This window comes from Cupressus sempervirens, chromosome 7 (assembly GCF_028749045.1).
Source record: "Cupressus sempervirens isolate cs-2001-9-10 chromosome 7, ASM2874904v1, whole genome shotgun sequence".
NCBI classification, from domain to species: Eukaryota; Viridiplantae; Streptophyta; class Pinopsida; order Cupressales; family Cupressaceae; genus Cupressus; species Cupressus sempervirens.
In genome coordinates, this window is record NC_143124.1 from 931,349,023 (window position 1) to 931,361,196 (window position 12,174).

Sequence of the window (12,174 nt, forward strand, 5' to 3'; positions counted from 1 at the left end):
AGAAGCATTTTCCAAATGTTTTTAAGTTTATCAGCATATCCCTGCATCCCCTCTATGTAACTACTACTATTGAAAATAGATAAGAAAGACCTAGAATCAATTGAAAAACAACACATGATAATCTGATCAACTACATAAGAACTTCATTCAAATCAGGTCAAGTGACTTACACAAAGATTCTGCACGATTTTCTATTTTTGAGAATGTCGATGGGAAAAATGATCATAGGTTGCTAGTTGAATATTATGACCCAACCAAAGAAGAACTATTTTTATAATGAAATGAACCAAGACTACTTTCTTGCAACTGCCACTCCAATCCATAATTGCTTATGCATAAATAGGTAGCATTAATAAAATGTATAATATATGTTCAAAACAGTGATTGATAAGATACAATCCATAAGTAGGAGGTATTTTTCCACAGCAAGTCAAATTGTGATATTGCTATCAAGGTTTAATTGTGTGATTTTTGAGTCAAAGTCATTGACCCATATTTCATGACTACTGGTTCACCGAAACCATCTCTCATGAGAATGAACGAAACACTTAGCACTCATTGGATCTAGGTGGTGCTCACAAAGGTGAAGCACTGGGACTTCTTGGGAGGTTAACCATCCCAGTACTAGTCCAGCTCGAGTGCACTTAACTACGAAGTTTCATCCATGGTTAAACCCACTCTACTTGCAACCCCATTTGCAAAACCTTCACCAAGTGTTATGCCTTATGAACCATTCGTTAGAAAGCCCCTTAAGCATATCAATTGATAAGTAAGAGCTATTTTTGCACAAGTCAAATTGTGATATTGCCATCAGGATTTAACTATGTGATTTTTGAGTCAAACTCATTGACCCATATTTCATGAGTAGTGATTCACCGAACCCATCTCTCATGAGAATGAATGGAACACTTAACACTCATTGGATCTAGGTGATGCTCATAGAGGTGAAGCACTGGGACTTCCCTAAAAGTCACCCATCCCAGTACTACTCCAGCTTGAGCACCTTAACTACCGAGTTTACTCTATGGTTAAACCCACTCTGCTTGGAACCCTATTTGTAAAACCTTCACCAAGTGTCGTGACTTATGAACCATTCATTAGAAATCCCCTTAAGCTCATCAATTGATAAGAAGGAGATATTTTTCCACAAGTCAAATTGTGATATTGCTATCAGGATTTAACTATGTTTTTGAGTCAAACTCATTGACCCATATTTCATGAGTAGTGGTTCACTGAACCCATCTCTCATGAGAATGAATGGAACACTTAGCACTCAATGGATCTAGGTGATGCTCACAGAGGTGAAGCACTAAGACTTCCCAAGAGGTCACCCATCCTATTATTACTCCAACTCTAGTGCACTTAGCTATGGAGTTTCCTCCACGGTTAAACCCACTCTGCTTGCGACCCCATTTGCAAAACCTTCACCAAGTATTGCGACTTATGAATATTCATTAGAAAGCCCCTTAAGCTCATCAATTGATAAGTAGGAGATATTTTTCCACAACAAGTCAAATTGTGATATCACTATCAGGATTTAACTGTGTGAGTTTTGAGTCAAACTTATTGACCCATATTTGATGAGTAGTGGTTCACCAAACCCATCTCTCATGAGAATAAATGGAACACTTAGCACTCATTGAATCTAGGTGATGCTCACAGAGGTGAAGCACTGGGACTTCTCGGAAGGTCACCTATCCCAGTACTACTATAGCTCGAGCATGCTTAACTATGGAGTTTCCTCTAGTTAAACCCACTTTGCTTGCAACCCCATTTGCAAAATCTTCACCAAATATTGTGCCTTATGAACCATTCATTAGAAAGTCGCTTAAGCTCAGTAGGAGATAATTTTCTACAACAAGTCAAACAAAGGCAAGATACTCCTTCAATGTATGCATAAACCCACAAGAGCAAACAATGCTCAAGATAGGGCCATAACATAAAGAAATAATTTCTCAAAGATTGTTTACTTAAAATCTAAGTTACTAGCCTTCGTAGTGGTTTAGGTTCAGGTTCATAGGTCTGGTTTGAGGAGTTTATCAAAAAGAATTTGGTGTTGAGTTCGTCAATACAAAAACATTTACAATATAAAATATGCATATTTGCAGCAGTATTTCAGTTCAAAATACTAATGATATATTAGTGAAACTCAAATGTTATAATATATATTAAAATAAAATAATAATAATGTCAATTGTCAACAGTGAGTCATCATTTTAAAAAAATATATGGGACTTACAAAATATCATCACCATCTATATTATATGATATAGGTAGTGGTAAATTAGAAGAACCACAAATAGGGCTCCACTAGCATTGGCATTGGCACAAGCACTCCAATGCCCACAAATTTTCCCATAGTCATCATCAACATCAAGTGCAACAAAGTAGGAAGTGGAAGATCCAAGTCAATATGTTATGGGCTTATTATCTCACTCCCTTGTGTCCCCTCTTAGCCACTTTGTTTAAGGAGTAGTAGATTTGAATGCACGTAAACCAAGTCCTTTTCCTTTTTTCAGTGTAGCCAATTGCACTTTACTAAGCAGATCTAGGAGTGTGTGATCCAATTCCTCACAAGTGTAGATGAACTAGCAAGCTATTGCGACAAAATATAAGGGTTAAGAATTTTTTTTTAAAATTATGATATTGCTATCAAGAAATTTTGTAGTTAAGTGTGCTCAAGTTGTAATATTAGGATGGGTGACCTCCCGTGAAATCCCAGTGCTCCACCTCTGTGAGCATCACCTAGATCCAATGAGTGCTAAGTGTTCCAATCATTCTCATGAGAGATGAGTTCAGTGAACCACTACTCATGAAATATGGGTCAATGAGTTTGACTCAAAAGTCACACAATTAAATATTGATAGCAATATCACAATGCGACACTATGGAAAAAAATCTCCTACTTATCAATTGATGAGCTTAAGGGGCTTTCTAATGAATGGTTCATAAGGCACAACACTTGGTGAAGGTTTTGCAAATGGAGTTGCAAGCAGAGTGGGTTTAGCCATGGAGGAAACTATGTAGTTAAGCATGCTAGAGCTAGAGTAGTATTGGGATGGGTGACCTCCTGAGAAGTCTTGGAGCTTCACCTCTGTGAGCATCACCTAGATCGAATGAGTGCTAATTATTCCATTCATTCTCATGAGAGATTGGTTCCATTCATTTCATTAAATATGTATCAATGAGTTTGACTCAAAAATCACACAGTTAAATCCTAATAGCAATATCACAATTTGACTTGTTGTGTTAAAATATCTCCTACTTATGGATTGTATCTTATCAATCACCATTTCAGACATATATTATACATTTTATAAATGCTACCTGTTTATGAATAGGCATTTATGGATTGGAGCAGTAGTTGTAGAAGAACAGTCTTGGTTCATTTCATTATAAAAATATTTCTTCTTTAGTTGGGTCATAATATTCATCTAGAAACCTGTGGTCATTTTTTCCTGTCAACATTCTCAACAACAGAACAAAATCATGCAAAATCTTAATGTAAGTCACTTGACCTGATTTGAATGAAGTTCTTATGTAGTTGATCAGATTATCGTGTGTTGTTTTTCAATTGATTCTAAGTCATTTTTATGCTTTTTGTTATTGAAGAGTCATTTCATAATTCGATTCATCCTAACTGTGATCACTGTCGTTGTATTGGTAAGAATCGCCAAATTTCTCTCTACCAAATTATTATTATTTGTGGATGAGAAGTATTTAATGCTCATTCCTTGATTGTAGAGTTAATGATGACATTTTCATTTTTTTTTTAAGTTTAGAAGTTTTGAGACCCCAACTGAGACCCCCAAATCACCTTGCCAACTCATGAAGGTCACTGTTCAAAAGGCACTTAATTAGTTTGGAAACAATCAACATTTAAGCAGCAGCTATTTGACTTTTGTAATTGGTCTTAAACCATAACAGTAGCAGATTGATGACTAAATGAGTCTTACTCATCTCAATGTTAGTTGGATTTGCTTTAGTATTGCTGATGTAACAAACCCAGGCAGTTGAACTTAGCAGCTCTAAAAGCATGTGTAGTAGGTTAAGATATGGGCAACATTAACTTGTAGGTTGATGTATGGTAGTAGTTTCAATATTGTTCCACTAATAGATGTTAATCGTGCATAATAAATACTGGATCAAATTTGAGTTGCACCTTGGATTTCAGGCATATTGCATGTATTATGAGTTAAATTGAATTTATAATATCTTGTTTTGTACAAAAAAATCTAATGTATATTGCGATGTAAACATAGATAGTCTATTCTAGTTATTGTTTTGTACAATTTCAGTTAAAGACACACAAGTCAACAAACTTCCTGTTGATGTACTTTGTTGGATTAAGTGAAAAGTTAATAATCAATTGTATTTGTCAACTTTTAATAAAGAAATGAAGCAATGGACGAACTACATTTAACATGATTGTTTTCTTTCATTTATTGATGATTTTTTCCCATCATTTATTGACAATATTTTTATGACTTTTCCCTATCATTGGTTAAAACTAAGGACGAAAGATGTAGAATACATATATTTTTTTATTTATTTAAGTACAACATAATCCTAATCAATAGCATTGTCCTAGTAATGATGTAATAAATACCTGTAATATGGATTCTTTAGAACATTATATGGATTTTTCTAATACAGCTACACAAATAAAGTTTTAACTAAAAAAGAGATAGAGTTCACTCTTATGTGCAACTCCTCTTTCAGCCTGAGGGTTGGCTATGAAAAATCATCTAGTACCATTTTGAAAGCAATTGAAATTTTAAACGACAAAGAACAGTCCACAACAATTGAAGTTGACATGGGATATCCTGACTGCATGGGTTTAAGAACACTTTTTAGTTTAGAGAGAAGCTTGTGCATTTTTAGCTAAATCTCTTATGATATTTTTTGTCTGGCATTTCAAACTGGAAACTCATAGATCACTTTCTTTATTTTGTAGGTACTTGATGCAACAAGCGATGAACCTTGGGGTCCACATGGGATGGTTATGGCTGAGATTGCTCAGGCTACAAGAAATTTGTAAGAAAATCTTTAGGGTTTTGCATCAGAGCTCTCACACAGATTTACATTTCTTTTTGGCAGTCATCCTACAAATAATGGATAAAGCAATTTGTATTTGATGCAGCAATGAAAGCCAGTTGGTTATGGGTGTTCTCTGGAAAAGGGTTAGTGACACCAGCAGAAACTGGTGTCATGTTTACAAGGTAGATTGTTCTGATCCTTCTTTGGAAGTTAGTAATTTCAAGCTGCATAGACTTGGTTCATGCCAAAAGTCAACAACAGTATATGACTTGCCTGAGCTGACATTTGTAATTTTTAAAAACATGTTTTTTTTTGCAATGGAAGTGTTCCTTCTTTTATCTTCTGTCAAAACTACAAAATTGATTTTATTCTCATCTTATGGCACCTTCGAAGTTGTAAAACATTCTATTAAGAAGCTCATCTTTTTTCATTTCAAGGCATTGACTATTCTAGAATATCTTGTGGCAAATGGATTTGAATGTGTCATTGATGAACTATTGGAACACACTTTCCAAATTTTAGTATAAGACATCCCAAGACTGTCTTTTTGTTGGCTAGGAAACTTACATCAGCCAACTAAAATTAATTTACTTATATGTTTGATGCTTGCTCTTTTCTATGCTATATATTGAATATTTCTAGGTTGTTCTATTCAAATATTTGAGATTGATGTTTTAGCTATGAGATTGATAGTTGGAATTTTCATTGATTAGACACTTTCAGATTTTGAGTTTGTTGAACCAAACGGTTAGGATCAAGGAATCAATGTGATCGACACTAGTACATTTGACCCCATTTTTAGACCAAATTTTTTGACTATCTAATAAAATGCGGTCAAATTGGTCGAAATATGCAAGGCAAGATATCTATATCTATATATATATATATATATATATATATATATATATATATATATATATATATATATATATATATATATATATATATATATATATATATATATATATATATATATTACCGCCCTAATTTCATTCTTGCTGCCCTAATTTCTTATTTATTGTTACACGAAAGACAGCTTGTGTGGCTTAATCATTTCCTACAGTGCATTTTGTGGCCAGGAGTACGTGCCAAAAGGGTTTTATAGCTTCAGCGCCAATAGGGTTTGATAGCTTGGTTTCTTTGGTGCTTGATTGTAGTAGAGGAGAGCTCATGAATGCTTCAAATTAGTTGACATTGAAAGAGATTTCAGAAGCGAAGGCTCTTGTAGCATCAAAGAGTCATAGTGAAGCTGAAAGAAGGCGGCGTGAAAGGATTAATTCACACCTGGCAACGTTGAAGAGCTAAACCACACTAACACAAGCTACGTCATTTAGGGTAAGCTTGGGTTGGTGTTAAAGTCTATTCTTTAACCACATTTCTATCATTTGTATGGTTTAATGGTTGGATCATCTACCTTCAAAAACTAACACTGATCACACAACAACTACAACATAATTTCTTAGTAGGAAAGGCCACTAATGTGGGACCAGTTATGTGCTGGTGTCTCAGGGACCTGCCACTGCTTGTTGTGAATGCAAGATACATGCTAGAAGCAACAACTTCTCATTCAAATGAAACGAGACTGCAAACTGACATCATTTTCTTCTTGCATATTTTGCTAGGCCATGTGTTAGAAGACATTCAACAATCATTTCTACAAACTTTCTTTTGATGGTAGATAAATATAAAATGGAAATAACATCTAGTAGTGTATTTCTATCAGAGCAACCATTTCACTAACATAGGCTTGATGACAGAAAAAGGAGTGGCTTATTCTGTGTGTCATCATATACAAGAGTCTGGCAGTTGTGCAGTGGTTGTGTCATTTAATTACATTTTAATATTCTAGATTTTGAAATTATATGTGGTAAACCAAGATCAATGAGGTCGTTCCCAATGGATCAAGGGTTGACTTGTTGGTCTAAATATTTTTTTAGAATAAATCCATCCATCTTAACTACCAATCATGGAAAGCCACGCAAATGCATGATAGGTTTGTGAGTCAATATCCATGATTACAAGGCTAGTTCTTCACCTGTTCCAGCATAAGCCTTATTGTGAATGAAAGGAGGAAAAAAGCAACAGAGGAAATAATAGAAATGAAGAGTCTCATGCTCAACATATATCCTCTTATAACTGAAATAGAGCTTTATGAATCATGGATCACTAGTCCACAAAAGTAACAATGATAAAACACATATGCATTAGACATTCATAGACACAATTAAGAGTTAGACTTTTGAGAACAACCATCTACAATGCAAGACACATACACTTAGGTTCCTTTGTTGATTAATAAGGAGTCAAAAAGTGTTATATATATGAGACTCAATAGCTCATTTACATGAAATGGATTCTCCATTACAAATGGGCACAGGGCTGCTCACTTATAATAATATCTCAACAAGCAATAAATTCTCCCAAAGAATGAGTTTGAATTTTGAATCCATGGAGGTAGAAGTCATATTGAACATGGGTAGCATAGATCTCCTTTGCTGATTGTTGGAGCACCTATAGGATGGGTGCAAGGTAATTAACCTTGAACTTCAACTCTTTGTTTCACATATGCAACTAATGGGGTTGCATTTCTTGACAATGCTTAGAGCATGGCCACTGAGCTTTGAAATCTTTTCAAAATCTTTTTCTTTCTTTGTTCCTCTTTTCGTCTTTTGTTTAGTATATTGATTCAAAAGTTGATTTTTAGTCGATGTTTATACTACATTTTGATTTTACAATTATTTTATGCCTTGGATCAATTCTTGTTTGAAATCAGCTTCAATTTACAGGATAGAACTTTCGTTTGGAGCTAGAAAGATTGTGCCAAGTGGCTAAGGAGCCATGATCGGTCAGACTGTCGATGGTGGTCGGACTGAAAGCCAATGCTGAAAGCTCGCACTGCCTAACCCAAAAAAAACTGTTGGCCCAAGGTGCGTGGAGCCGCGATCAATCCAATAGAACATCCGTATGGTGGTGGAAACCACCAGCATACCGGGTATATATGAGTACTATCCGCTGCTATGCTTTGTTGTTTGGTGCTTGAATTCATTTTCCTTCATGATTTTTTCTAAGCTAATCCATTATTTCCCTAAACTGATATTATTTTCTACTGCGTAATGTTTACAAGTTTCCAAATAATTTGTTTAGGTTTTCCTACATATGCTTATCTGTTCAAGTCTGCTATGAATTGATTCCCTGAAAAATATGACCTTTATCCATCAATACTGACTGTAGCGTTCTGTGGGTCTCCTATGAATGTTAACTAGCTGAGTGTGTGTGACTAGCTATTGATTCTCCTTATCGTGATTCCAATATGCTCTCATCTATTTGTATACCTATTCTTAATTGCCACCCCTCTCCTATGTGAACGGTGTGTAGTCCTATTTATATCTTTAAAAAGATTACTTGCATCCACCTCAGGTTGAGTAAATTTGTGGCCAGACTTTTTTAATTTTATTTTTTTCAAGTTTTAAAAATTGGATCCTCCTGCCGAGTGGATTTAGAGCACAATGGACTATAGTGTATGCCCATAGTCATTTTGAGTTGAACATTCTTGTAGCTTTCTTGTTTCCTTTAAACCATAGAATAGTCATAAAGGTTATATTTATAGGGAGGAGATTGTATGTGTGCATTTCTTTCTTTAAAACAATAAAATGATAAAAAAGATTAATTTAATGGAGAGGATAGATAAACATGTCATGAAACCTTTGTAAAAATTTTACTTTCAATTTTATTTAATGTTTGAGAAATTGTAGAGTACCTAAGGAATTGTAGAATGCTTAAGGTAAGAGTATTGTAGTTTTGATAATCTAGGGTTTGGTTAAAATCCTACTTGGGTTCACAAATTTGTTAACTGCATCACTATTTGCAAAGTGTAATTTTTCTAAAAGTATTGTAGTTTTGATAATCTAGGGTCTGGTTAAAACCCAACTTTGGTTCACAAATTTGTAAACTGCATCACTATCTACAAAGTGTAATTTTTCTAGAAGCATTGTAGTTTTGATAATCTAGGGTCTGGTTAAAACCCAACTTGGGTTCACAGATCTGTAAACTGTATCACTATTTGCAAAGTGTAATTTTTCTAAATAAGTTGAACGTCTGTAGTTTGATGTCATGAGTATTGTAGTTTTGATAATCTAGGGTCTGATTAGTCACCACAATCTAACACCTTTTGGTTTTCTTTTCCCCAGAAATAAGAGTAGGCTTTTCATTTTTCAATTCACTTACATCCTGACCAATGAGTTGAGCAAGGTGGTATTTGAGGCAATCAATGCCTCTTTTTGTATCAAATCCATGACAATTGTATGTATGTTAGTATCACACTTGGTGTGCAATGCTGCAATGTTGGGTTGTTTCCACTTTGCATGATTCCTTTCACACTGTAGAGAATCTAGACGTGAAAAAGATAGAAAATAAGAACCAGAATTTATAGGAAATAAAACACCAGAAAAGAGAGTTAAGAAATCAAATGGCTAAACAAAAAAACAAACAGATAATGAATAAAAAACAAAACAGACTTTGCAAGAATGACTCAGACAGACTTTCTGAAGAAGGTCCTGAAGAGGACTTTCTAGCTAACTTATGGTCAATGATGGATGTGACAGCTTGCAAGTGATGAGTTAGTTACTTGTCCAGTATTTTTCTTAGAACAATATGTTATTTTGATACCATCGTTGAATCCAAATATAACATTTTCACAATTATCTGTTACCACTTTTCAATTCCAACTTCCCCAAGGAAACAAATGTTGTAAGCGATCACCTTTTCATAAGCTCAGAAGTCAACATTGCCCAAAATACAGAGGAGAGGATAAAAGATTTGAATCAATTTCAAAAAAATTGTATGGCGCCAATGGGGTGTTTCTCGGTGACAAGAAACACAGTGACAAGACTAAATGAAAAGCTTAGTTTGAGTGATTAGGCTCAATCACAGTGTTATTTCAGTGTTATTTTGAGTCTTAATCATTGAGCTATTGAGTTACTTAAAACTACTTTCCTCTGATCTCTTAAAGCAGACTTAAAACACACCAAAATGGAGTTATATGCTCTCATCTATTGCTTTTGCATTTGCTTATCAATGGTGCAATTAGACATGGCTGAGGAGTGCCTGAGCCATGCTTTAGACCTAAGTGGATTGTTGCTTCTCTACTCATCAATGGGAGATGCAGATGGGATGGCAAAACTTGCTAATCTTGCCAAAGACCGGTGGAAAAATAATGTTACATTTCTTTGTTTGTTCCTGCTGGGTAAAGTAGAAGAATGCATCCAACTATTGGTGGAAAGGTGACTTGCAGAATGATGTTATACGTATCTTTGGGGTTATTCAGCAATCTAGGCTAAAGGATTGTTAGTTTTTTTTTTTAAACATTTTTTGTCGGTAATTGGCAGTAATCGAATACCGGAAGCTGCTTTTATGGCGCGATCCTATCTGCCAAGCAAGGTTTCAGAAATTGCTTCTATTTGGCGTGATGACCTTAGTAAGGTATCCTACTATTTTGCAAGATCATGTGTGAGATTTATTTTCTATGTAGATGTGAATATAGATTTCAAAATTCTATCCTACCTATGTTTTTATGTCAATTTTTTTAAAAATATCTATCAATGTGAGATTAACAAAATCAAATTATAAGTCCTCCAACTTACATACAAGCAAACATGTTTTTTTTCTTTATGTACAAAGTGGGATTTCATTTGTTTATTGCTCTACACATTTATTGTACATTTTATATGCTAATACTTAAGGATGCTTGATATGCTGTATAAACAAGAAGTGTGGGCCTCAGATGTTGTGACTGTACAGGTAGTGTTTTTTGATGAATTTACTTGTTCCTCTTTTAATCTGGCATTACTTTGTGCTTCAAAGGTAAATCAAAAAGCTGCAGAGTCGTTAGCAGATCCAAAAGACTATCCTAACCTCTTCAATGACTGGCATTTGGCGCTATCTGTTGAAACTCAACTAAGGGAGTCAAGGTTTTTATCAATGTTATACTTCAAGTTTATAGATGACAAGAATGAAATATTATTTTGGTTTGACCACATGTTCATATTCATTTTTCAGTTGTAACTCTCATAAAGTCTCTGTTTTGTTGCTTGACATTCATATTTGATTGAATGCAGGAATGACTTTCCCCCTGGTGAGGACTATCCAAAATATATGCATACAAGGAATACAGACCTCATAGAGGAGTTTAGGAATTTGCACATTGATGGAGAAGCACCTCTAGAAAATGGAGATTCTGTTCATGAGGTATATAATCTTTGCTTGTATTTAAATTCTAAATTATCCTAATTACGATTTTGTTCATTTGAATTGATGTTTTGGTGTTTTTGTATTTGATTGTAGTTTGAGATATATTTGCTTATTCAAATTTGTAGGTAATAGACACCCATGAAGATTATGTTCATGGCGTCCCTCTCAATGAACCAATTGAAGATTATGTTCGTGATGAAACCCAAGAAGAAACAATTGATGGAGAGAGGTATGTAGAAGCAGAAGGATCTACAGAAGGAGAGGTTCTTGTTAGTGGAAATGAAGCTGAAGAAGAAGAGTGGGGTATGGACAATGAAGGAAACCAACCAACATGAAATTGCGGGTAGCAATTTATTTAGAGTGTATAATGCAAACAAACCAATTTTTGTGTTTGGTAATTAGGATGGTAATTTTCTTTTTCTCGGCAGATTAGGATCGGGGTATATGAATTATTTGTTCCTGTTGGGGATTAGGTCCACTAGATTATAAAATTGAGTTCATCAATAGCTTTAGGAAAAACAGGGTAGTAAGTTTTTCAGATATTATATAAAACCGGTTGAGGTTTAGATTTAAAATATTCTTTCAAGAGTCTTTGTAATAATCATGGCCAGAGAATATAAACATTTCTTTAAAAACCTGTTGGCAGCATGGATGTGATTTTCAATCATTAAATAGATTCATAGGATTCATTAGGGTTCTTTTCTCCTGACTGCTAATGTATTGTTTTTGAGTTGTGCAGTTGTACTAGCATGATGATAGGATGTGTATTTCTGGGATCCCCATTTCAGTTATTTTGACAGGTGATCACTGTGGCAGACATTTGCATTTTACCAATATTTGTGCATAGTGATACTGACATATCTTACTGCACATGCTTAAGCAAGAGAT

General features: G+C 34.6%; 2 protein-coding genes across 2 annotated transcripts; both read left to right on the forward strand.

Annotated features, from left to right (window-relative positions):
- The first annotated feature begins 10,128 nt into the window (after positions 1-10,128).
- On the forward strand, positions 10,129-11,143 carry LOC149550621 (coatomer subunit beta'-2-like). The gene is made up of 4 exons (XM_089794493.1): positions 10,129-10,319; positions 10,425-10,518; positions 10,900-11,006; positions 11,095-11,143. The coding sequence occupies exons 1-4, from the start codon at positions 10,129-10,131 to the stop codon at positions 11,141-11,143; spliced, it is 441 nt and encodes a 146-aa protein (XP_089650619.1).
- Positions 11,144-11,177: 34 nt separating this feature from the next.
- On the forward strand, positions 11,178-11,833 carry LOC149550622 (coatomer subunit beta'-2-like). Its single transcript, XM_089795125.1, has 2 exons — positions 11,178-11,283; positions 11,412-11,833. The coding sequence occupies exons 1-2, from the start codon at positions 11,191-11,193 to the stop codon at positions 11,619-11,621; spliced, it is 303 nt and encodes a 100-aa protein (XP_089651251.1). The 5' UTR covers positions 11,178-11,190; the 3' UTR covers positions 11,622-11,833.
- Positions 11,834-12,174: the final 341 nt, after the last annotated feature.

Coding starts and splice junctions, on each gene's coding strand:
- LOC149550621 (XM_089794493.1), top strand. CDS start 10,129: ATGGCTGAGGAGTGCCTGAGCCATGCTTTAGACCTAAGTGGATTGTTG. Junction 10,320..10,424: donor ATCCAACTATTGGTGGAAAG/GTGACTTGCAGA, acceptor GGTAATTGGCAG/TAATCGAATACCGGAAGCTG. Junction 11,007..11,094: donor ACTCAACTAAGGGAGTCAAG/GTTTTTATCAAT, acceptor TTCATTTTTCAG/TTGTAACTCTCATAAAGTCT.
- LOC149550622 (XM_089795125.1), top strand. CDS start 11,191: ATGCATACAAGGAATACAGACCTCATAGAGGAGTTTAGGAATTTGCAC. Junction 11,284..11,411: donor ATGGAGATTCTGTTCATGAG/GTATATAATCTT, acceptor TCAAATTTGTAG/GTAATAGACACCCATGAAGA.